General features: G+C 39.2%; 2 protein-coding genes and 1 long non-coding RNA gene across 4 annotated transcripts in view; 1 reads left to right on the forward strand and 2 right to left on the reverse strand.

The window, feature by feature from the left end:
• LOC149702948 (alkaline phosphatase-like) overlaps positions 1-10,849 on the forward strand; it is a 30,767-nt gene extending 19,918 nt beyond the window's left edge. The window contains exons 2-8 of the mRNA XM_089866856.1: positions 6,671-6,891; positions 7,278-7,452; positions 7,535-7,713; positions 7,921-8,269; positions 9,024-9,215; positions 9,345-9,467; positions 10,398-10,849. Of these exons, the coding sequence (XP_089722982.1) occupies positions 6,671-6,891; positions 7,278-7,452; positions 7,535-7,713; positions 7,921-8,269; positions 9,024-9,215; positions 9,345-9,467; positions 10,398-10,780 (1,622 nt within the window). The 3' untranslated portion in view covers positions 10,781-10,849. The remainder of the gene's footprint in view (positions 1-6,670; positions 6,892-7,277; positions 7,453-7,534; positions 7,714-7,920; positions 8,270-9,023; positions 9,216-9,344; positions 9,468-10,397) is intronic.
• On the reverse strand, positions 5,993-7,372 carry LOC149702949 (uncharacterized). Of its 2 annotated transcripts, XR_016381894.1 has the most exons (4): positions 7,232-7,372; positions 6,968-7,076; positions 6,761-6,881; positions 5,993-6,705 (listed from the first exon to the last, which is right to left on the reverse strand). It is a non-coding gene; the product is annotated as an uncharacterized LOC149702949 (long non-coding RNA). The 2 variants fall into 2 exon arrangements; XR_016381893.1 differs by having other exon boundaries at positions 6,968-7,282.
• An 11,022-nt stretch (positions 10,850-21,871) lies between the features above and the next one.
• The window catches only part of LOC149702950 (pleckstrin homology domain-containing family G member 5-like), a 51,262-nt gene continuing 46,447 nt past the window's right edge, over positions 21,872-26,686 (reverse strand). Inside the window, exons 14-16 of the mRNA XM_089866857.1 lie at positions 26,068-26,651; positions 25,445-25,807; positions 21,872-25,208 (exon numbers count right to left, since the gene is read on the reverse strand). Of these exons, the coding sequence (XP_089722983.1) occupies positions 25,199-25,208; positions 25,445-25,807; positions 26,068-26,651 (957 nt within the window). The 3' untranslated portion in view covers positions 21,872-25,198. The remainder of the gene's footprint in view (positions 25,209-25,444; positions 25,808-26,067; positions 26,652-26,686) is intronic.

Below are 26,686 nucleotides of genomic sequence, written 5' to 3' on the forward strand. Positions count from 1 at the left end.
GCTAAGCCTTGGAACTAATGTTAATTTCATTGCATCTATTTAAGAGTCTTTCAATAGACTATATAAACGTGAAAGAATAAATTACGGTAAATTAACTACAAAAGGGTAATTTAATTTTTCCTAAAATATGAATCTTTAATTTACTATTTGTATAAATTACGGTAATTTCACATCTCTACTATAGCAGTATTACAAAGATTAATGACGTCCGACATCTCAATATTTGTATAGCCAATAGGGTTTATGGGTAGCTTACTTTTTGTAGTACAAATAACGTCAAAGTATGGCTTACGGCTAAGTTATGGACTTTCAGTACAAAGAATTATTTGCGAAGCTGTAGCTGATAAGTTATCTCTATGGGCAAAAAATTGTAAGGCCTTAAAGGGTTTTCATATTAAGATATCTGAGATATCTTGTCCCTTGATAAAAGGCTGAACTAGAACTACTCGCCAGCGCTAGACAGACACGTTTTCTAGAGGGCCCGGGGACACAAAAGACAACTTTGGGTATAGAGAGCTGTGCAATGTTTAACTTGAAGGGGACAAAGAATTTCATTTTAAAAGTCTTTGTTGGTTGCATTAGAAGAGGTTTCTATACATTTATTTTTTGGCCCTAGACAAGGAAAATTGTCAAAGCTACTTAAACGAATTTTATTATTCATTTTCGAAAATTCTTTGAAGTGATACGAACGTAAGTAAATAAGATCCATATGTATGACACTACCTATACTTCGTAATGCCAGAGACTTACTGAGAGCTAGTTCGAGAACGACTAAACTCTGTTTTGCAGTCCATTTTCCTATTTAGTCTGTATACTAAACCTTTGACAGCGCCACACCAGGCATCGCTGTACGAGAATCTATGACGTTTCTCCTACGTCACTTCATGACAAGCTCTCAGTAACCAGTGACAAACTTAAGGAACATATCTTATGAACTTACGATATCAGCATACCCAGTAACGATTGTTTACCACAAATTTTACTGAGATACTAACGTTTTTAGTAGATACTTTGACCATATGGTAAATTGGCACTATGTAATCTAAAACAATGTTGCCATATTGTATTATAACTTCAGTAATTTCAACCGATTTCAATATTAATTAAAAATGGTGATTACCGTGATTATTGGTTCGAATATGCCGCAATCTTTTGAAAATAGTCAACAATTAATACATACTGACAGAATACAATTTAAACGTTGGATCACAATCATAGAGATTTTTATTTTCAATGCGTGGACCATATTGGAATCTGGGGTATGTAATCTAAAACAACCTTGCCTTACGGAATACCTGAGCCATAATTTCAACCGATTTTTGGTTTGAATATGCCGCCATCCTTTAAAAATGGCTACCAACCAAAACATGCCGTCGCCAATACCATATTTGTGGGTCATGTGCTTGCCCCCAGGGCAGTCTTATCCATTAGACCTGATGGACACTGGCCCAGTGACCCCACAAATCTTGTTGTTCATGGAGGGAGGTCTCATTTTTCATATCTTTAATTAAATATGGGGCCAAGTGTACTGCATTGCAGAATGGCCTGCAATGTCTTTACGATGCCACTGTGTGAGGCAATGCAAGTCCCCCAGAGTACCTCGCGCACGCTCCCTACCTTTACTAGTGATTGATAAGTGCTGCCCACTAGCGCCATTTAAAGCAAGTTGTTTGTTTTCATGACTTAGCTACTACTTTTTAGAAACAGGGGGCATTGTCAACGTTTTCATGTCACATGAACATGACCCTACTTAAGTCCTGGGAGGCCTTCGATGCCGTAAACAGGGGTACAGAGACTACGTTGTAGGTATTAAGATTACCACTCCATTTCACCCCACTCCTCCATGAACATACAATACAAATTTAAACGTTAGATTACAACCGGTAGAGGAAAACATTTCATCTTTTGTTGCTGAAAATTATTTGCAATGCTCTTCTTCACAATATCTTATAAATTGGACCTTCTCCAAAAATTAACAACAAAAATGTCAAGATGAGACTTATGTCATAATTTAGAGCGGAAAAAAAATGAAAAAGAACCAGACGTTTAAAAAAACGAAGGATAATTGGAGATGCTACGTATAACTTAAGGGTATAAATATACAGCCTTGGGTATATTTATATCTTCAGATGTAGTAATTGCTCACTCATTAAAGGGAATAGTATGCCATTAAAAACCTTTCTAGTACGGGAAGCCATCACCAGGTTTGCAACGCATCATGGTGAGAGTTAGAGCTAATTAGTTGATCCATCCAAAATTAGGAATTTATACTCCCTTTAATGACTAATTAAGCTTGACAATTGACTGCATAATACTCGTTAAGTCTAATTTAAGCAAACTTTACCAAGTCTCTCTTTTAATCCTAGATGAAACCACGTTAATTACAGTTTAATTAAGTTCATACTATGGAAACACAAACAAATATGAATAAATTAAATTCAATCAGGAATATATTTGCCATTACTAACGTTTGCCATTATTAAGAGATAATTTTCAAAAACAGTAATTAACCTGATAAATTACTGATTCAAATTTTTGGAATAATAATAATAATATGATCGTTCTGTCAGTAAATAATTTATTTTTTCAAGTGCCTATAGTGTATTAAACGACGTTGCGTTGTGATCATACAAAGCGCGAACGAATAGGATATTGAGGGAACAGTGGACTTCGAAGCAAAAGGGTTTCTGGTAGTTTAGTACAACATAAGTTTATAAGATATGTGCCAAAGGTATGTTACTACCTATAGATCGTAATGCCAAATAATTCTAACAACAATCGTATAGAAGAGTAAAGCAAACATGATTTTAAAAAGCTTTGTTCTAAGATGTTCGTAGGTTTTTACATTAATTAAAGCTATTGCCAACTATTAACTAACTGCATCGCTTACTAATGTTAAGTACTTGGCGTAACCTCATGTCAAACAGCTTTTTAGTAAAGTTTAAAACTTGAAATTTTGATAAACCATCATCCATGGTCACGGTTTATAAAAAGAACCAGCTTCCAGAAGTACACGATACCGACGATGCTAATTATAAGACTTTTATTGGGCGGACAGAGGAGCGGAGGAAAGGATAGTATTGTATAAGACTGGGTTTTATGGTCTACAGCGAAAAGAGGGGTTCCAGCCTGCAACTTAATAAAAGGAGGCATCAAGATTGGGTAATGAAGTTTGTCCACACGTAAAGGGGTATTATCAGCGAAAAGACTTTTTATCTAAACTGACTTTTCCAAAAAATATGTAAATCCAAATATATTAAAAATGCATTCTCTGAAAAGCTAAATCCAAATCTTTAGTGTTCGGGTATCAATACAACCAATTGGTAGCAAGATTACGTTGAACTATTTGGCCTGAATTAAAATTGCTTGCGGATACATAGTTTACAGGCATGGAGGATTTCTACCATTAACACAAGGAGACCAAGCGACTTAGAGTGCAAAATCGTCTGCCATTTTACATTCTAAGTTGCCTTGTCTCCTTGTACAAATGGTATGAATCCAATAGTGCAATTTTTTGCGCATTTACAGACCTTGGTATGAATCCTCCTTGCGCGTAAACTATGTATAGTTTTGTACTAGCAGACTACTACCATTTTCTGGGTTAGAACTTATAAATCGCCATCTATCAAGCATGAAGTTAAGGAAATATACTACACAGTGCACAGGCAAGTCCAGGTACGTCATGGATTCGGTTGGCATACGTAGCTACGTGGAATCGGCAATTGTTTTTACAAATCACCGAAAGATGGCGTTTTTAACGTGCTACCCCCCTCCGCCCCCGGTTTTACCCATAAAACATTAAACGCACCTAATTTCGGGAGTGCGGTGCACCAAGATAATGATTGGTGACAAAGTTTTAAGGAGCACGACACATGTCGGCGATCATACTCTATTGTTGCCGATTACCCGTATTCACCAAAGATCACTTGACCTCAACACCCCTTCCGTCACCTCCCAAAGAAATCTCAAATACTTGTCTGCAATCATTAACCGCATCCTATCCGCGGACTTCGAACCCACCATGCCATGAAACCTCTTAAGAAAAAATCTAAACCTAATTTTTGACAGTTGAGTTCCAGTGAAACCATGTCAGATTCTCACATCAATTTTTACCAAAATAGATAAATTTGTCTTAAAATAAGGACGATAGTTTTCCTTTAGAGAAAGAAGTGAAAGAGAAGCTCTAATTACAATCGGAGATGGTGCTGGCCTATATCACATTTTGTATCATGTATCTCACCCAAATTTCCCCAACCTCATTCGAACAAGTTAGACAGACAACTGCTCTTTCTAGACGGTCTGCTGGTTATTATGGCTGCCATACAATACGGTCTGTTGTTAAGTTATAAATCGCCATTTATGATGCCGTAGTAGTAGCCATAACCGACGCAGTTAGGTCTTAGCGAAACCTAATATTACCAAGGAATATATAATAATTTCACCTACCGTTTATTGGCAAAAAGCTGAGATGTAGGCCACATTGGCTAGACACAACGGGAAAAAAGTGTTTTAGTTAGTTATACTGAAGGTACAATACTAGAGAAGAGCACAAAACTGGTGAAAATAATTTCTGTTGATTGAAAGACAGTTGCAGCACTTGCAGTTAAAACTAGGCACGATTTAACGTTCTGATACACCGCGGAGAGATGATTTATGCGTGTTTATCCAAACTCAGTCCTAATTTCAAATGATTCCACATAAAAAGAATTCAATCTTTTTTTAATTATAGAGGGCATGGTTTGTTAATATTGCCTATTTAGTATTTAATATGTTTTTTTTTTCTATAAAAAATATGTCGAGAGATATTTAGCGACTATTTTTCGCTTATTTCTAACGTTTTATCATGAAACTTTTTTAAGTTATTGTAAGGGGCTGTTCACAAATTATTTACGTAACGCAAAAATGGTCACATTAAACACACCCCTCCTCTTCGTAACTGAGAGTAAGCCGGGAGTGTGGCGCGCTCCTGTAAGCCAAGCTTCTGGGCGGCAAAGTTTGAGGGAATAAGACACATGTCGGCGATCCTACCCTATAGGTGCCGACCTGGGTGCCGACTGCCGACTGCCACGTGTCCGCCGGAGGTGACTTGACCCCTACCTCAAGTAAGCGTCATTTCCTTCCCTGCTTAAACACATACTGAACCCTGACTAATCGCATCCTTGTCGCGGACGTATGTGCCCTACTTACATTGAAACCTCCACAATACAAAACAAGATGGCCCAAGGGCTGGGCCTTAATAGTAATTTTACACGGCTCACGTGACCCCCCGTATAGTTGATTTCCAATAAATCGTACAACTAAAAACATTTCTGAAACACAATCGTGTATCCCTTTAATTTCTAATAACGTCACATTTCAAATAATATTAATGAAACTAAATTGTGCACCCCACTAAAGTATAATTTTTAAAAACCATACGAATCAAATAATGTATTTAAACAAAATCCTGGATCCCCTAAACCAGAAATCACTATGACCGTAAAGCGTCCCCTCTATTTTACGAAACCTAACCTAACCATCCAGCATAATCTCTGATGTATCACGCGCACAAAGTGCAGTAGTGCACGAAAATTATCATCTTGTTTCCCTTCACTCAAAAAAGCCCGCGAGATTTAAACTACCTTTCTTTCCTCTCTCTCCGAGCGGGATGCCCCCTCTCCCTCTTCCCCCTCTCACTAATATACCAGGCAGGCAGTTCTCTCTCTACGCGGAGCTTCGTATCGCCACCGCGTACGCTAGCGATCTCTCTCTCTCATCGTAAGCGTACGTTTCGCGGACGCGACCGGTTTCCCTCTCTTATCGTAAGCGTTCGTTTCGCGGACGCGTCCGGGACAGGGACAGGGACAGGGGTTTTGGTGCCGTTTCTAAAATTTTAACGGAATAAAATTCCGTGTAAAATTAAAAACTGAGAGTAACATTGGGAAAGACACTCCACTGCTTAATAACGTAACAAAAGCTTTTGAACACCCCCCCCCTATGGAGTGGTTTGAGAGGGGAGGACGTCAATATTGGTAGTCTAAATTGACTGGCCTAAAATCTTTCTCGTCTCTAGTGTTTGAAAATAGGCGAAATTGTACTGGCAATACTTTTTGACCGCAAAAAGGTTAATGGTAAAGGCTTCCATGATTAATTCAGACTCAGTTAAATTATGCTCTAATTATGCAATAAAACTTTATTTATTGCGTAACATCATAAGTCATTTGATATTACGAATATCGATGATTTAAAGGGATGTACAAGTCTGCCATTAATTAAGGGAACGTTCTTTGAGTCGAAAATGTTCTATGATATTTTACAGTTCGGGCCACTGTTTTTGAGTTATGATTCGAGTGTTTTAGGGATAATAGAAATAATTAGAAATTATTGTCTTTCAGTTTCTTAATTAAATATAAGGGGTCTTCCGTAAAGTACTCCAATCTTAACTTGAAGACAGTGGCCCGGACGTCAAAATTTCATATAACATTTTCAACTCAAAATCGTCCAAAGAACGTCCCCTTTAATTTCTGGCAGACTTATCAGAAACACCCTTTATACATTTTTCACTACCATCTGTACTTCAATATTTAAATTTCATATCACTTATTCCGACTTCATACTTAATCCTTGTTGTCACTATCAGAAAAAGGAAAGATGCAGGCATTTATATACAATATTTTTATGGTATTTTTAGACCGATGGTTCTGGTACGACCAGGCAGAAGGACAACTGAAAAGACACCTGATTCAAGAACGCAATCTAAACAAGGCCAAAAATATCATACTTTTTGTGGGAGACGGAATGGGTATGACTACAGTGACAACTGCCAGGATTCTCCGTGGACAAATGGAGCAAAGAACCGGTGAAGAATCAGACTTGGCCTTTGATAAGTTTGAGTATGTCGCCTTAGCCAAGGTAAAGAAAGATGCAATAACTAGAATTGCAGGCTTAAGCCTTGAAGAAGAGAGGGGTGGAGTGGTAATACCCATACCTACAATGTTGCCTCTATACTCCCACCTACGGAACTGCACCGAAGTCCTCCCAGCACCCTCAGCGTTTGAGTAGGGTAGTACAGTAACAAATCGCAAAGGATGCCCCCTCTGTTTTAAAAATAAAAGTTAGTTCTCATACGAATACAATGGCGCTACGCGGCAGCACTTAACAATCGCCTACCGAAGGGCATTGGCGCGCGCAAGGTACACTGGGAGAGTTTCAGTGCCGCAGGTCGCCCATCATAATTGCCACTCCATCTTACCTCTTTCCTCCCTGCTTAAACATATCAAGGATTCCAATCGTTTCAGACATACAACACAGATAGCCAAGTGGGAGACTCGGGAGCTTGCGCCACTGCATTGTTATGCGGGGTCAAAGGCCGTTTCGAAACTGTGGGTCTTGATGACACTGGCGAATATGACAAGTGCTTACAAAGCGTCACGGCCAGGGTTCCTAGTCTGACTGATTGGGCCCAACAAGATGGTATAATTTTTTATTTTTTAATTCCCTAAAACTTTACTTGATTCTAAAACATGGGATATTTAACAAACTAAAATCTAAACAGGGAAAGCCACAGGACTGGTCACGACTACCAGAGTAACTCATGCCACCCCCGCGGCAGTATATGCCCACTCAGCCAGTAGATACTGGGAGAGTGATGACAAGATGCCCGAAGACGCGATAGGGACATGTAAAGACATTGCGAGACAATTAGTCGAAGACGAGCCAGGGAGAAATTTGAATGTAACTAATACATCCTGTATCTTGTACAAATTATAATATATTCTTCATTCGCATTTAGAGACCTAGCACAGCCTAATTAGCCAATTTTAGTTTCCTAGCCTAAAATGGGTTTTTTTTAATACAGAGCCAAAAGGGAAAGGTTCCGCGAGCCCAGTCTAAATATTTATGGAGAATGTACAAATTTATAATTATTTTTCTTTATTCAAGGTAATTTTGGGAGGCGGTCGACGTCACTTCCTTCCCAACTTTGAAAGAGACCCCAGTAAACCAGGTGAACCAGGTCGAAGAGCGGACCGTCGAAACTTAATTGACGATTGGCAAAAGGATAAAAAATCAAGAGACCTTCCGTTCCGCTATGTCTGGAGGAAGGAAGACTTTGACAATGTTGATCCCACCAAGACAGATTTTCTCTTGGGTCTTTTTGGCCCTAGTCATTTGGCCTTCGAATCTGACAGAGATCCGGGCCCTAACGGGGAACCGTCCATAGCCGAAATGACCACGAAAGCCATCGAGATATTGCGACGAAATCCCCACGGTTATTTTTTAATGGTAGAAGGTAATAACTCTTCCCTTTTCTCTCCTCTACTCTCCATCGCTTAAAATAAACCTAAACTATAACCAACCAAGGCTTAAACTATTATTAAAGAAAAGGTCATACCAACTGAAAGTATTTACAGGCAAACTAAAAAAAAATTGTTAAACAAAGCAGACGATAGAAGTGTCGTCATTATTGAGTGATATGCAATACATAGGTTTCTTCTACTTGGAATCTTTAAGGGGCCCTAGACCCCATACTTATATCTGCTTGAAGGTAAGGGGAAGGTATTAGAACCTTGATAAACCAACCGCTCCACCTTACTCGCATCTCATTGGCTATACCGCTATAGGATCACCGTCGACTACTCGTTCAGAACACGAAAAGATAGGAAATGTCATGGCGCAGGTTTCTAGCTACGTCAATGTCGCGTGGTTTCTAAGTCCAAATGAATTATGCATGACGTCAGGGGTGACGGTTTCTACACATCCTCTCCTTCAATTCAATCAGAAAGGCCAGAAAAATGGCCTGTTAATGATTCTAAGTAGACGAAATCTATGTATTCCTTACAGCGTCAAAAGTTTGTTGAGCGATGGATATTATTATTTATCCATGGTTGATGAGCTAATTTGAAGACTAGTTTCACTAATCACTATTTCAATACCTCTTCTCGAATAACCTTATTTTCTTTGTATGAACACTGCCCATCCATATTAACTTCACTGAATCACTGTTCCTTTTTTATGACAACTCTCCTTGACTTGGGGAAACGTAGCTGGCCGTATAGACCATTCACACCACTTCAATAACGCTCACCGGGCCTTGGTCGATACTCTGGCTCTAGAGGACGCAGTCATCGCAGCTCTCCAAATGACTAAACCGGACGAAACCCTCATTGTCGTCACTGCTGACCATTCGCACGTTTTTACGTTCGGCGGTTATCCAAGAAGAGGGAATCCCATATTCGGTCGGTATTAAGTCTCGCGGTATATTTTTGATGATAACGCTTATTTTTACGAGATAAAACTCGTTTAATAATATGTCTAGCTGGTAACCGCTAAGCGCGCTCGTTTTTAAAACTTTTCTTTCATTACAGGGGTTGATGATAAAGTTTCGGACGTGGATGGGATGCCCTATACAACTTTGCTTTATACTAACGGACCTGGGTATAACAGGCATTATCCAGGTGGAAGGGAGAATTTGACCTATATAAATACTGGTAAGAAGATGTAGCTTTTTTGAACATTGAAGGAAGAAAGTAGTTGGGGGCCACGAGTAGAGTTACAGTTGGGGCCACGAGTAGAGTTACAGTTGGGGCCTCGAGTAGAGTTACAGTTGGGGGCCTCGAGTAGAGTAGTTGGGAGCATCGAGTAGAGTAGTTGGGGCCTCGAGTAGAGTAGTTGGGAGCCTCGAGTAGAGTAGTTGGGGGCCTCGAGTAGAGTAGTTGGGGGCCTCGAGTAGAGTAGTTGGGGGCCTCGAGTAGAGTAGTTGGGGGCCTCGAGTAGAGTAGTTGGGGGCCTCGAGTAGAGTAGTTGGGGGCCTCGAGTAGAGTAGTTGGGGGCCTCGAGTAGAGTAGTTGGGGGCACGAGTACAGTAGTTGGGGGGGCACGAGTAGAGTAGTTGGGGGGGCACGAGTAGAGTAGTTGGGGGGCACGAGTAGAGTAGTTGGGGGGCACGAGTAGAGTAGTTAGGGGGGGCCACGAGTAGAGTAGTTGGGGGGGGGCACGAGTAGAGTAGTTGGGGGGGCACGAGTAGAGTAGTTGGGGGGCACGAGTAGAGTAGTTGGGGGGGCACGAGTAGAGTAGTTGGGGGGGCACGAGTAGAGTAGTTGGGGGGGCACGAGTAGAGTAGTTGGGGGGCCGTTGGAGAGTCAGAAGAGACCTCTCCGCCCCTGCGTGTTCGTATCTCTACAAGTAATATCGGGAATGGTCTATAGAGTTTGCTACACCTCTTCCAAGTTTAAACATTGTGCGTGCATGAAGTAACAGTTAAAACGATATGCTGACAAAAGAGTACAAACTAATGAAACGTTTATGGCGCAGAGCAACAACAAAGTTATTGTACAGAAAGGGACCGCGTGTTATATAAATTTTAACCTAAAGTTAGGCTTAACTACAGAGATAACAAGTCTGAACCGTATCTTTCACAGAGGACAAAAATTATGTCCAACAAGCTGCCGTTCCACGAAGATGGGACACTCATGGCGGTGAAGATGTCCCAGTATACGCTCACGGTCCTATGTCTCACCTATTTCGAGGTGTTGTTGAGCAAACATTCGTTCCGTACGCCATGGCGTTCGCGGCGTGCATCGGACCGGCCAAACACAACTGCGAAAAATGGCGCGAACAACGAAAAACCGCCCAAGAAGTTGCGAAAGAGTGCGTCACAGAAACAAACACTAGAACTGTATCAGGTCGGCATATGAGACATCATCCACGAAACGGACAATCTGGCCAATGCCATCATGGACACTTAACCTTATTCCTGGCTTTAATCGCCTTGTACGAATGTTTCGTAGTTAGATGGTGTTAAGTTAGTGAGAAAATGTTATACAAGATGTATTTAAAAATATTTGTACATATGAATAAATTATTACATCAATTTGACTTTCTTATTCATATAGTGTGAACGTAGTCCATAATCATTTAAGATTTGAGGTGGGAAACATTGATTTTTTCCGCTTTATTATGGTCCAAGAAAGTAAATAAAATAAAAAAAAAAGACCTATGATTTTAACCGATTTTGGTTGCCAATATTAGATATAAAAGAATTAGAATATACAATTTTTTCTTTATATTTGGCGATATCGTTGGTCAAAGTTTTAGAAAACCCAAAGAAAGGAAAGAAAAAAGGTGTGAATGGTTCAAAACAGACAAGGAATTTCTCTTAGGCCTTGTTAAAAGTACTACGAGATTAGGCATTTCGCGTTACCATCTTTGGTTGTCTCAAACTTGGTATATCATTCACGAGAAAAATAAAACCAACTTGATTGAATCACTCATGCCTACGCAAATCAATATTTGTACAAACCTTGTCATATCCTCATAGGTGTCCCAGAGTTGCGCCGTCCCTCATCCACTTCTTTCTTATGATTTAAGCTAGGTTCCCACTTGACCGTAAATGACGACCGAAAACTTTAGCGCTACGGCATAAAAATGAGTTTTACACAGGCCTTCGACGGCAAGATTTTAGTTCGGTTCCCACATACGACCGAATTCCGACAGAAAAGGGCGGTCGACCGGTAGTCACGTGGCACGAGTTGGAATTGGGATTCGGAGCCAGAAGAACTTAAGCCTTGGCCTTTGATTTTCCCTTGATGGTATCTTAATTAAGATCAGAGAGATTCAAATCGAATGTTTATTACATACAAACACGGCAATAGCGACTCGCGATCAAATCCGATTAGAGAATTCAGACTCAAAAGTTCATAATATGCAAATATGGCAATGGCGACTGGCGAGTTAAAAAAAAACCTCAAAGCGGCGATAAAAAAAAAACTCCCCTATTATGACGTCAACAGAAGCTTCATCCCGAAACGAATTTTGATTGATTACGAAAATAATTTTACGTCAAAAATAGAACACCAATTATGTCCGACCGAAAGCTGTTTCGGTCGCGTTCTGCGGAAGATGTTTTGCCGCAGAGGTACTTACGCAGTGTTTCCGTCGGATTTTCGGTCAAGTTAAACCTTTGGCCGTTAGAACTGTCAAGGATTATTTAATAATGAAAGCAGCAGACGACATTATTAAAAGTTTTTATAAAACCGTTCGGCTACAACGTCTATGACGTCATGTTGCTCAACGGAGCTCAACTTAAAACTGGTTATTTGCGCACTACCACCGCCTTATTTCTGCCCTCTATCCCTTTTAGGAAGGATGCAAGCATTCTCGTAGCAAATACTATAAGTTCATAAGATATGTTCCATAAGTTTGTTACTAGTTACTGAGAGCTTGTCATGAAGTGACGTAGGTGAAACGTCATTGATTCTCGTAAAGCGACGCCTGGTTAGGCGCTGTCAAAGGCTTAGAACCGACTAAATAGGAAGATGGACTACAAAACCGAGTGTAGTCAATTCTCGCTTGTAGTTCTCGAACTAGTTCGAGCTGTAAGTCTCTAGCATTACGAAGTATAGGTAGTGTCATACTTATGGAACATATCTTATAAACTTTACATACAATCGTACTCATACTTCTGAAGATCATAATAAATAGGCTTACTATAATTCATCTTCAAAAATATACCGAAGTAATTAAAATTTCAGAATTCTAGAAATCCATTAAACGCTCTCAATAATGTCAATAATTGTCGTTAACACATTGAAAATAAATTGGGACTCAGTTGAAACGTAATAATCAATTTCACAAGTTAAATCTTAAAGGTTGGCCACGGTTCTGTAAATACGAGGTTTAATTTAAATGCCAATAAATGAAAGAGAAAACTTCTAAAACTGGGGCGATAATGGCGTCCAATTCCATTTCAATGTCTCAGTGTTAAGAGAATAATAGAATTGTCCAGAAATCCCCAGGCCTAATTCCTTTGATGGCCGAGGGGGCTGTGACTTCAAAAGAGCTCGAAATTGAAAAGTATTTGGTACAGAGAGATTTCTGATAAAACGGGGAGCCAAGTTGTCACGATAGCGAGAGAGTTGAATAGGGGAAACCCTGGGCTAGGAAACAACAAAAGCAATCCCTACCACGCGCGACATCCCGAACAATAGTGCCCTTGCAGCACTGCTGTATGCCCACTCTGACCACTTGAGGCTTGAAGGCAGGTAGCGCCAAAAGGGAAGATTGGGAATAGTGTAAAATCAAGAAGTGATATCAAGTTTATTAGGGAGAAGTTATAAATTCCCCACATTTCCAGTTTTATCTCCAGTCCAAACGTAGGTCCGGAGTTAATCCCCTCCTCTAAATTACAATCAGCATCTCATTGGTTCTTGAAAAGTCACGTGAGTGCAACGTGAATGACGAAAATTACGTATTTTCCGACCAAAGAGGAGAGAGAGAGGGAGATGGAAACGCGCTTTATAAAATCCGCCGAAAAATGGGAAAATAAGGGGGTAGTAAAAACATTTTTCGGTACGTTTAGTCTTGGGACGCACATCCTTTGCGCATGGGGGATTGACCTCCTCGCCTTATCTCTGTCATCCCCTACGTCAACGGTGAGCGAGAAAGCTGCGCTCAGGCACTTCAGTGTACCCTAAGGTGTACCGTAGATTTACCCCCGTTTTCACTACGCAAGGATCACGGCTGCCTATACTGATTCTCTCCCCGTCTTTCTCTACTCTGTGTTCCGACTGAGGAGAGGCGAAATAGCCCGGCCTCCTTTTACGTCCCCCTTTGTATTTTTAAAGGGGGACCAGGACTATTGGAGGGCGAATACTAAGGCATCTTAGACCTTCTCCCTAATAAACTAGATATCACTTCTTGACAAAATCTTCTCGCTGTAACACGTAGTTCATTCGTTAAGCTCGTAGAAATCAATAAAAGTAGTCGTAACCCTAACTGTTACAAGTGATAGAACAAGCCTCCCAAATCCTGGTAATGGAAAGAGAATCAATGTTGCTAGTGTTTTCCCGCCAATTTCTAGGGGATGGATCAAAAAAGCCACCAAATTTTGGCGGCTATCGTGATCCGGGGGATAACAGTTTGGCAACCAACCACGAAAGTGATTCTATGATGGGTCTAAGTCAGGGTGAATTTGCACCCAGTGTAACGGTACTGTCTTGAAGACTTTAACACGTATCAAACAGTTGCGGGAAGGCAAATATGTTTGACTGTAATACATACCGCGTGCGAGATAGGCTGTAACTTTCTATCGTTTCCGACTGCTCCCAACTTTTGTCTTTTTGAAAGAATAGGATCGTGGAGAAAACTTGTGGGATGGATAAGACAAGCGTACTACGCCTTGATAGGAAAATTGTTGCAAGTCGGTATTGATTCAATATGACAGGAAAACCCAGAAGGAAGGGATATTTTAGTAGCTTGTATCATACCCTTTATTGATGCTACAGCCTCGTGAGGCCGCTAAGTATCATCCTTACACAGTGGAGACGGGGAGGCAGAAATTCCTGGTGTCGCTTCTATTTTGTGCGGACATGACTAATTACGGTACTTACTAGAGTTTGTTTAGGCTACAAACTGAATAATTACAGCCGTTAATTGCCATGAGGTTATGAAGCGTTAAACCTGGATTGAAAACAATTCCGGTGATGTACTATGTAGAGGCGGGGCTTATATCAAAGTTATCTTTCATCAAATTGAGCTCTACTGGCTAATCCTGAATTTCATAGCTTTATCAGTGCATTGGGAATGGGGCATCGGTATTTGCGTTGAATCTATCAGCAGTAGTATCGTTCCACGCTTGCAATCAAGTGATGTTGCAAGATTAATAATCAAGGAAATAAATAGTAACACTAGTTGTTGTTCAAAATACAGTTCATGAGACGACCCTACATAAATATAAGGGAAAATATTAAAAAAATAAATGATCTATTATTACAAACGCTAATTACTGCCTCGCCATGTTTAGAGGTGTCAGAACCCGCTCGGGGTTGGTTCAACAAATCCTGTATGGGAAGGGGTTCTGGCTAGCAGACCCGCCAAACCAATAATGGGACAATAGTCCTCGTTTTCAAGACTAATTAAACACTAATTATTTTGTAATAAGAGATCATTTATTTTTTATACATTTTTTCCTTTTCATATGTAGAACAAGTTGGAAAAACCAAAATTTCACCTCTCCTAGTGAAGAGTAGGACTACTACTACAAACTTATTAACCTAGATATAGAACTATTTCTCATTTTTTGAAGTAAAAATTTACGAATTATTAAAGCAGTACTCCAAGCATAGCGAATATACAGTAAAGCAGACGACATTTTAATTCCGATAAAGGTATGTCTTGGACACATGGAAATTAGTGGAAAAAAAATTAAAGGAAGTGTATAGCTTTGGGAGAGATATATAACCTTCATCTGTTTAAAAAGCCCCAATTGTCTACGCCTCAACTGTTAACCCTATATTCACAACTGGTTTGCAGTATAAACACCATTGTCTCGATTCACCTCAACGATATTCTTAGTTTGCCAACATGAGTGTTAACGTTCAAAATATGACAAAAACTGATTTGTTGTTAGACGCAATGAAAGTCAATGCGCACCATAACAAGAATGAAAACTCCGTAGCTACAACCCGATTAGCCCTTTCACTGATCTAATTGCCACCATGATGCTTTCTTCTATTATAAAATCTAAACATACGTCACTCGGAGAGGTTAAAAGGCCGTTCTTTTAAGGTATAATGTGTATAACCGGGATCATTTCCTTTTAAGTTTTAACTGTAATCTTATCATACGCTTCCATTCGTTTTCTCAATAATTTCAAGTTGCGACAAATTCGCTGCGAAGTTAAAAAGTAAAGTTGAAGGGTATAGAAAACTGCAAAGAAACGTTAACTCGGACCAGCGGCGTCCACCATCTCTTCAATCTATCTCTGGCCTACATATACATAGGCTTAGGCCTGAGTGAAAGCAAGGCGTGAAGGCAAGCAGAAGCGATGCAAGAGCACTAGCTGAAAAGGAATATTATCGCAGTTCGCACTGAACGAAGAACCGCCACGATGGCATTGGCGCGATCCATTGTTCCACGGTACATTCATCACTATCATTTTTTCCAATTAGTGTTCCGTAACGTAGAAGGGAAAGAACAGTGAACCGAAGAAGGAAGGAAGAATGGAAGCGAGAAAGACAGACCAGAATTTATCAAGAGATCGAAATTAATTGGATAGATCGTAAAAGGCAAAAGCTTCTAAGGTGCTTTGGAAAAGACTATAGAAGTAAAACCAAAAAAAAAGGTAAGGAATGCTTTCTCGGTTTCTTTATTCCCAAAAGGAGTCTGAAAATTCAATTTCCACAAATCATGGAAACTTTCCTCAAACCCTTTTTTCTCGAAAAGTAGGTCGTTTAAACAACTGATTAGGTTTGTATTCGACTTTTGAGACTCGAGTATTTCCGCTTGTCGATAAAATCAGGTTTCTTTGGTTGGTTGGTTGTCTGAGAAAGTTCTTAGTTGCGTTGTATTGGTTGGAAGATTGATTTAAGCAGAAGTATGTAATACTTCAATTCGAGAGAAGTGTACCAGCACAAAGCGGAGTAGGTAATTGTAACATGAATCTTCCCAACAACAGAATTAACCTTTGGAGCAAGGTTACCAAATCGAATCAGAGACGCGATAAATAATTAGATCATCATTACTCCAGTAGCGCTTAATTTTTTGGCAAGGCGCATGCGTTTGTGGATTTTTGTCTTACGTCAAGATAATCAAGGTTTGTGGGTTGATTACTGAGGATTTGGTACCAAACAGTTTTAGAATTCACCCCACGGTGCGATGCCCGTCTGAAGTTTGATGAGCAGGAGAGCAAACAAAAAGGTGCATGAGCCTGGGAAGAATCATGCTACATAACTAAGGCATTAAGATGATACAGAGTGTCATCCTTCTTCTATTATCCCCTTCTGATTTAAGAGATTTTGGGCACGATTCGCGGATTCAGTCAATCGCTGCGCTATGTAATTTAAGAGATTTTGGTGTTGAACTGTGTATTGACCTATTGATTGTTCAAACATTGGCCTCTTGACGTTATAGGAAAAAGAGTTTAGCTCTCCCACTGGGAAAATGACTGTTCTACTAGAATAATAAAGGAAATCTGTGCTGTTTGCTTTACTAAAATACTGAAAATAATGTTGGGAAAGCCACTTGAGAGAAATGGATGAGGTAGCACTACTACAACAGAGGCTTAAAACCATAAGTTCATAAGACATGTTCCATAAGTTGATCACTGGTTACAAACTGGAGCTTGTCATGAAGTGACGTAGGTCGTAGATTCTCGTAAAGCGTCGCCTGGTGAGGCGCTATCAAAGGCTTAGTACAGCCTAAATAGGAAGATGAAGACTTGCAAAACCGTGTGTAGTCAATTCTCGCGTTGTTCTCGAACTACCTTTTGCATTCGAAATATTGGTAATGCCATACTTATGGAACATATCTCGTAAACTTATGTTATAAATGATTTTTCAGTTGAATGTTTCAGCAGGAATACATAAAGATTTCAGGAATCATTGTGTAACCATTTTTTCAACTAAATTTACTAATTTTTTTTTCCTCGCAAACTTCCCATTGATCCTTCAAAATAATAATAACAGCATCTCCTTCTCCTTGCGGGGAACGACAAAAAGTTAGCAAGGGTTCTATATTTTACAATTCTCCATACCAGATCAAAAAAGTTTAATCAGGGTTTCCAAGAACGTTTCAGATTAAAATTACATGTTCTCTCTGACCTTTTTTTAAAAGATCTCTCCTGACTTTTAGGCCTCATTGCCACTGTTCTAAATATAACTATCCGATTGTGTTTAAATCGCAATTTTTGAATATTTAAAGTGGAGCTCACTCCTCGATTTTTGTTTGTGGTCAAACGTGATCTCGCAAAAACGGCGTTAAAATTTTAAAACATTGCCCAGCGGGATGGTTGAACCGCTGATATTTTAGCCACTTTAACCAAATTCCCTGACTTCGTTGAAATTCTTAAAAAGGGTTCGTACAAAATGTTTGGAAAAAAAATTCCCCGACTTTTCCAGGTTTTCCCCGACTAAATTCCACAAATTTCCCTGCCCATTTGCAAGAACATACATGGCGAACATATATGAAAACCAATCTAAAATCATTCAAATAATTTTTGCACGAGTTGTATTTGTTATAAAAATAAGCCAAGTATTTCGTTTAAATTTAACTTCATCTAAGTAAATTTGGGGTTCTCGTCAAATCTCAGACAGCACATTTTCTGGTCACCCTTATCCAGACTTTAAAAATCTCTCCAATATATTTTTCCTTGACATTTCAGGCCCATTTTCAATTTCCCTGACTTTTCCAGGTTTTCCAGAATTTCCAGGTCGTGTACGAACCCTGTTAAAATTCTCTGACTTTCACTTAACTCCTTTGGTCTATTTTAAAATTCCCTGAATTTCAACTAACCTTATTGACCCATTTTAAAATTCTTTGACTTTTCCAGGTTTTCCCTGACCTGTGGCAACCTTTTCGTTACTCTTCAAAAGACCCCTGGGCTTCCATTTAATATCTATGACTCAATTGACTAAAACTTAGTTTCAACTGTATTAGTTTCAATTTCTAAGACAGATAGAGCTTGGAAATTTCGCCAATAAATCAATGACCAGATTCTCCAAAATTTACGACCCGAATACTAACTCGATAACAACTGACAGTCCGACGTCGTTACGAATCAATTAAGATTATAGGTTCGCAGCTGCTAGAGAATAGGCCGACTTTAAAGGGATCATGTCCCAATGGGAACGGGCCCCATTTGAACCAGAAAAGCCAATCCTGTTTGAAGACTTTGGTTCTGTCAAGAACGGGCCGCCGCCGACTCAAAACAGTCCTTGATCCGGCTTCCCCCCCACCCAACCTATTCAAACGATTGTTGTAGTTTTGGGTGGGTAAATGCGCTCAAGCAGGAATGCATATAGCTATTTGGAATTATTGTGCCCAAATATATCCCATGTTAGTTTCTATGCGAGTTTTGTGGGCTGGTCTTTAGAGAACTTAGTATCCGTTACACGCCTCATAATTCTGACGACATTCCAATTGTGATTTCATTACCGTTGGAAGCAACGCGAGGTTTGGCGAGCGCAAGGTTCAACGTGAAGTTAGATATATTCTAGAAGCGATATCTAGTTTATTAGGAAGAAGGTTTAAAATTCGCCACATAGAAATCTCTGGTCCAAACGTAGGTCCGGTGTTAATCCACGCCTCTAAATTACAACCAGCATCTCATTGGTTCTTGAAAACACACGTCAGCGCGACGCGAATGACGAAAATTACATATTTTCCGACTGAGGAGAGGCAAAATATTCCGGCCTCCTTTTACGTCCCCTCTTGTACTTTGAAAGGGGGACTGGGACTATGGCGCGCGAATACTTAGGCATCTTCACCCTTCTCCCTAGTAAACTACATATCGCTACTTGATATAGTATACGTGAGGTAAAATTCGTCATACCAGAAGGGGATAACATAAGAAGGATAACACTCTGTATCCTCTTAATACCTTAGTTACGTAACTTTATTCTTCCCAGGCTCACCCCTTTTGTTTGCTCTTTCAGATGGGTATCGCACCGATGGGTGAACTCTATAACTGCATGGTAGTAAATCCTCAGCAATCAACCCACAAATCTTGATTGTCTTGACGTGGGAAAAAAGTTCACAAGCGCATGCGCCTTCGCAAATAAATTAAGCGCTAATAGAGTAATGATGAGATAACTATTTATCGCGTATGTGATTCGGTTTAGTAACCTTGTGCACTCCAAATGTAAAATGATGTTGGGAAGAATCATGTTACAATTACCCCGCTTTGTGGTACACTTCTCTCGAAGAGAAGTATTTTATACTTCTCATCATACATAATGATTAGTCTAGCTCTTTCAAACAAAATCGGCCAAGATATGTTGAGATGATGAGAATGATTCCTATTACATGTATGTATTCCTGGTTCAAGTTATATATACGCAGGGATCAATGGCTAACTTCTATATCCATTTTACAGATTTACGCCTACAATACACAAGGATTGTACGATTGTTTGAGATTACTCGGAAATACAACTAAACTTGTCGTTTGTTTCAGTGAGGATGCGATTAGGGATTTAACGTATACCGTCTAAACTACTAGAATCCAGCATTTGAAGAGATTAATTTCCCGTTATTTTCCTTTGTTAAGTTCTCACAGGTCTTAGTCTCTTAGATCAATGTCTAAGTGTTCTAGCACTTGATCACACTACTTTCGACATTTTTCACGATCTTTCGTATAGAATTATGAAAAAGAATGATTTTCTTATAGTTCTGCGCAAGTCCCAAGCGCTATATGAGTAAAACGTTTCTAAGGAACAACAAAAATCAATAACAACCTATTCTTCAGGTAGAAAGTTACCAACTCAAGGTTTTATATTACACCTTGAGAAGGTTTTCTCGTCTTGACTTAGGCTACAACCTTATAGTGTATTTCAACTGAACACCACCTTCTTGGCCTACCGAAGATAGTCTTAAACACTAGTTTATCTATAAACAGGAATAGATGTAATTTTAGAAGCGGAAATGGAGAACGGTAAGCCTTTACTTCAGTCCGACTCATAACCCAATATCGAGCCCCTCCCATCAATACGTAACGAAAATTTTAAATTATCTTATTGGCTCACTTAAACTACGTTTTGATGACGTTGCTGTCGGGACGGCGAAAAATATGCAATTCCTTTTTACCTCTGTCGCTATGACCCGTCTATTCTTACATACCTCCCCCCGTCCCGTGGAAGGGGTCCGGGAATTTGACGCGCGCCCAGATTACTCTGTTCTCCATTCCTGCGTCTAAAATTACTTCTACTCCTGCTATAAACATGCAAAATCTCGCAATTCACATAAATGCCCCTTTCTCCAATTGTAGTTTACCCAACTACCCCTTTCTCCAATTGTGGTTTACCCAACTACCCCTTTCTCCAATTGTGGTTTACCCAACTACCCCTTTCTCCAATTGTAATTTACCCAATTACCCCTTTCTCCAATTGTAATTTACCCAATTACCCCTTTCTCCAATTGTAGTTTACCCAATGACCCCTTTCTCCAATTGTAGTTTACCCAATTACCCCTTTCTCCAATTGTAGTTTACCCAACTACCCCTTTCTCCAATTGTAGTTTGCCCAACTACCCCTTTCTCCAATTGTAGTTTGCCCAACTACCCCTTTCTCCAATTGTAGTTTGCCCAATTACCCCTTTCTCCAATTGTAGTTTACCCAATTACCCCTTTCTCCAATTGTAGTTTACCCAATTACCCCTTTCTCCAATTGTAGTTTACCCAATTACCCCTTTCTCCAATTGTAGTTTACCCAATTACCCCTTTCTCCAATTGTGGTTTACCCAATTACCCCTTTCTCCAATTGTGGTTTACCCAATTACCCCTTTCCCCAGTTGTGGTTTACCCAATTACCCCTTTCTCCAATTGTAGTTTGCCCGAATGCTCCTCTCTCGATTGTTGATCGACCAAATGTCTCTGTCTCCACTTCATGTTCACTCCAATGTCGCTCCATGGTTTTTCCCTCTTTCCGAGACTCCATGATAATGATATCCTCCCGACTCTTCACAATCTACAATTCTTCATCGTTGAATTTTAAAAACTGAAAACAGCTATTCTTTTAGGGATCAAACGACCTGAAACCAAAGGTTAGAAACGATTTTAAAATCTAGGGTGTAAACCCTGTTTATAAGCTAAACGTTTCTAACCAGGGCTAAAGCATAACGATAATGTTCTTGTTAATACCAGAAGTTCATAATTAGTTAAAAACGTTCAAGCAACAAATAAACTAAAAAGATTCAGTAAGAGCTTAAAATGGTTTGCTTCATAAAATGGACATCTGGTAATACCAAGAAGTTAGGAGGAAATTAGAATTGCAAATGTTTAAAAAAAAATGATTCAGAATCATATTAAAGTTACGGCTACCACGATGTACTGCGGGCTTGAAATATTTTTTTAACTTTTAAAAAATCTTTGGTTTAATTTTAATTTTAAATATAAATTGAAGTACATTAGAATTTGTTTTTTTATTTTTCTCCGCTCAAAATATATAAGTTATTATTAACCTAAATCGCGAATAAATTTACAAAAAACGACTAGAACATTTAACATTTTTACATCCTAAGTTTAATTTGCTATTAAATATATTTGATTGCCATGGTTAACTATTTGTTTTTCTTTTAAATTTATAGTTAGAGATGCGAAAGTGCTTGATTTCCATAGCGTGTTTTGTTTAATAAATTATGTTATTTTCATTTGTAGATAGATTTCAAAATTTCTAACGCCTATATCAATATAATTATTAAAACATTTTGGTTTTTTAGAGTTTATAAATTTGATCCTAATTCAATTTCATTTCAGCTTTGCTCTATCAACGACAAAGAAAAGTGTAAAGATACGTCTGTAAACGTTTAAATATATTGAATTTTGATTAAATTTTAAAATCGGTCTCTAGTATAGAAAACTTATCATCTCCCATGGGAAGAAATAAAAAAATTAAGTAAAATTTTACCATAAGTAATAAACGTTTTTAAATATACCTCTTAACAATTTTCCCACGATATTGACAATGAGGATGTATGCATAAGGGGAGGTTAGGTGTCAGACAAAAGGCACGTTCATAAAACCTAGGAGGATATAGATAAAACGTTACTGTGCCGTTCCCCGGTTACCATGGTTACGGCTACCCCCCTCATGGCAAGAGAGCGTAGGTTCTCGCGCATGTGTTCAAGCCTCCTTGCTTGAGCTTGTTTATAATTTTGAATATCCCTCCTTTCCAACAACGATCACATGATTTGCACCTTTACTAACTGCATGCGGTACCTGCCTCGTTTTGTTACCTCCCCCTTTCCAGAATGAGTCTCCTCTTTTATACATCCTCCTTGCTATTGCGTAATGAACAGCTACTTCGTGCAATTTTGAATGTTTTTTAAAACCGCCTTAACCCTTTAGCTATAAACTTAGATTATTGAACGTCAGTAAACATCTAAAATGGATAGTAGGGTCGTTTAAATCGCTAAATAAATCTTGGATCAATTCATTTTTTCAAATGGTTAAGATTAACTTCCCTTCAAAAATTCAGTATCCTGGGGTTCTGAAGTCAGTGTTGAAATAGGTTTCATATATTTACCGATAGTGAATTTAAATTTAACTTCATAAATTAGTGTTACAACAACACGAAGCGGAATACTTATAATTCATTTGTTACTCATGATTGTACTTCACAGACAATATTTAAATTGATGGTGGTAAATTATTAAACTTAATGGCTGTTTTGGGGTAGAAGGAAATACATCAATGCCCCTAAAATTATTCATAGCTATTGGTTGCAATCTTATCAACCAAACTATATTCGAGCTAAAACTGTGTAAGATTACATGAAACCGTATAGTTTCAACCAAAAATTGCACTTCGACAATACTACGACATCACGAGTTTCTAAACCAAATTAAAGCTGAACTTTGGCATGTGACAAACTGACAACCATACAACCATACATTTTCTTGTTCTTTGTCTAGCTCAAAAATATCTAAACGAAAATAAAAAATTTCAAATTTTCTCACCACTTCAAGTCATGATAGAAAAGTATTTTTTCATTAACTTATTATGAAAATTCGATATCCCAAACTTCAACACAAAAATTTTAAAGTAAATTTTTTTTTTCAATTACATCACTGCCAAATATGCACGGTAAAGGCCTATTCAGATTAGAGTAAAATCTTACAATACCGGTGGTCGCCTCGTAAATTTTGTTTCGGTCACGTGACTCACGTCTGTACTCTGTACGTTCATTTCCATGTTTAGACGTGAGAGCAGACGACCTTAAACGATGATTTTTGAGCCAAGACTTTTATCAGGCCGACAAATAAGTATTTTTTGTTAAACTGGTCATTTGGGCAGTAGAACCCAAGCAGTTTCATTAAATAAACTGTATATTGGCCACTTGGAAGGTTTTTAATTAATTAAATAACCACAGGGCTAGTAGACCCTCGACCCCCGGGCCCCAAGCATTTAATTTTTAAACTGGCCCAGCTACTGTTTACAGCGGACATTTTTTCCAGGGCTACCGCCTTATTTCTCAGCCCTGTTTTCAATACAAAAATAGACGACTTCAAAATGACAAATACCTCCAAGACACAAGAGCACTCCAAGCAGTCTGGGAAATAGCACCCATCCTCTGGTCCAAAACCAGCTTATTAATTGCTTGGACTAGTTTTTAAATTCAAGAAGCGGGGGTTACTGGTACTCAGGACCACTTTATCAATTGTAAATCTATAGGAGAACAAAGGCGGGGACCAGTCCGGAAACCAGTTTATTATTTCCAACACTTGGGGAAGTTGGGGGGGGGGGTCAACTTCTGTTCACACGACCAAACTAGTTTATTCAAACTGAAGTTGACTCATCTAAACGACTCAAAAAGTTGTACCGTCTGAAAAGGCCATTAGTCGCTGACACGTGTGAACAGTCTAATCTAATTCAGCGAGCAAAGCGAGATCACCGACGTGAAAGTAAGATTTTAGTCTAGTCTGAAGGGACCTTTAGTCATTTGTTCTGAAATTTTAAACGGGTTCTTGAAAGAAGAGTTAGGCTTAGCCAATTGGATGCATTGAAGTTTAAGACTGAATTGTTAAAAATAACGGTCGACATTTCTTAAGTTATAACTTTCTTGGTTTTTTACCATGAACTTCCGACCATTTCATTCACTCTAAAGTAATGTTAATTTTTAAAATCAAGATCTACGTGAACATTTAAAATATGTTGATGCTGATAGCTTATTCACTTTTCTTTCACAAATTTCAACTCTTTTACGAACGTCTTGGAAAATATTATTTTTTTTTTCCACGCCAAAATTTTGCGGGCTGAAATATTTGGTTGTTATTTTTGATAATTATAAAAGGCATTTAAAGTGTCAGGTACGAGTACTTTCAATATCTATTAATTGCCATTTTCCGATAATCTTTTGTAAATTTTAGGCAGTTTACTTCGGTTATTTCTAAGTTATTTGATAGTTTTTTTTCGATGCAAGGGGAATAAAATCATTTCCTCCAATTTGATTAAAAGCGATTAAATTTCTAATTAATTAGTTTAAAGTGTGTTTGTTTTACCTATTTTCATTAAAAATAAAATTATAATTTATAATCACAATTTCCGATTTTTCCAAGTGTTTCTCCAGTAATTCAAGAATTTGTTATTTCATAATAGTTTGGAAGACATTGTTGAGTCACGAGAACGCCGTTATTGTAATATAAGCCCTCGGGTCGCGTACGTTCTTCCACTGACACTGACACTGAACTGAACTGAACTGAACTTGGTTATCTTAACAATTGACCAAGTGTCACACTTCCCTAAAGAAAGATAATAAATATTTCGGCCTAAGTTTCGAAAGACCCTAATTTGAATTTCCCCCCTAAAACGATTTGTTAAAATTCAATAGGAAAACATAAGGCCTTTGTTTTAAAATTCGTTAAGCCTAATTGTAGGGCCATGTTCGAATTTCATAAGGCACGTGTTGTCAGAACTTAAAAAGTCCACGAAAAACTGTATGAACGTAAAAATACTGGTTAGATACGTCAAAACTCACGATGACTTCAATAGTGGATTGTTCAACATCTTTTCCACCTCGTCAGACAAGACTAAATGGTGTTGATGCCTTTGTTTACCACTAGATGGTGCTTTCTTATATGATGCGCAATCAACGGGAAGTCCAACGACAGTATTGTCCCGCACTTCGCTGATGTCAATTTTAATGTTGGTCTTTTCTGTCCTGGGAGTCGTTGAGGAACTCTGGATGGATGTCCTTGGCGATCCCGAGGGCGAATTCGAAGGTGATATTGGTAAGGCTCCGCTTGAGAGACGTCCCTCTGACCTGCTCTTGCTTTCCTGGTAAGTGGTCGTATCCGTACTTCCTGTACCCGGTCTTAGTTTTCTCTTGACGTTGTATGCCCTGGAATTATTAGTAGTCACGATATGATTGAAGAACTATTGGTTTTCGTGATAAAGCAGGGAGCATATCATACACGCGCTAAGCCTAACTTCAAGGACCTGCGGAAAGTAGCGAAATAAAAATGAAAACATAAAATAACGTCTAAAAACTTTTATTTCCAAAGTCAAATTAACCCTAACTTCACTCGTTTAGTTATCGTTAACGATTGTTTCATTGGCTTTTCGCAGAAAAACTTATATTTCAAGTTAAGGTAATCGTACCCTAATTCTTGCACATCTCCGTCACTCAAGACCCGATCAGAGCTGGAAATGTCCACCATCAGGGCGTCGCAATCGAAGCTCTGAATGGGACTGGGTCCTTGACTAGTCGGGGCGCTGTGTACGACGGCCGTCACCACGGAACTCTGCCTCATTTTGATTAAAGGGTGCTTACTACTGCATCCGGACATGCTTCGTTGCAACATACGGGGGGAGAGCAAGGGACTTCTAGAGGGCGAAACGCTTCTGGACGGAGATGGTACCTGGATTGAAGGCGGTTGCTGACTCGAACTAATTTCCGTCGGTTGATGCTGCTCCTTGTTACTACCGTCTTGTATCCGATTAGGCACGGTTACTGATAGAGTATTTGGTGACGTCACGCTGCCACCGGAGCCTTTCAACAAAAATGCCCGTCTTTCAGGTCTAGGCGAAGTGGTGCTTCTACCACCAGCTGGAACCCGAGGGCTGGACCTAGATACGTCGTGTCCGGAACCAAATTCGTTCCAACCCTCGTCGCTACTGATACTGGCTTGCCGGAAATCTGACAACTCGACGCTGACTGTCCTCATGGTTAGAAACTTCCGGTTCTGCTACGCATTATGGAGACTAAAGCCGACTGTGA

The sequence above is a fragment of the Phalangium opilio genome, unplaced genomic scaffold (genome assembly GCF_054372755.1).
Source record: "Phalangium opilio isolate 3A_F unplaced genomic scaffold, DU_Popi_V2 ptg000017l_1, whole genome shotgun sequence".
NCBI lineage: Eukaryota > Metazoa > Arthropoda > Arachnida > Opiliones > Phalangiidae > Phalangium > Phalangium opilio.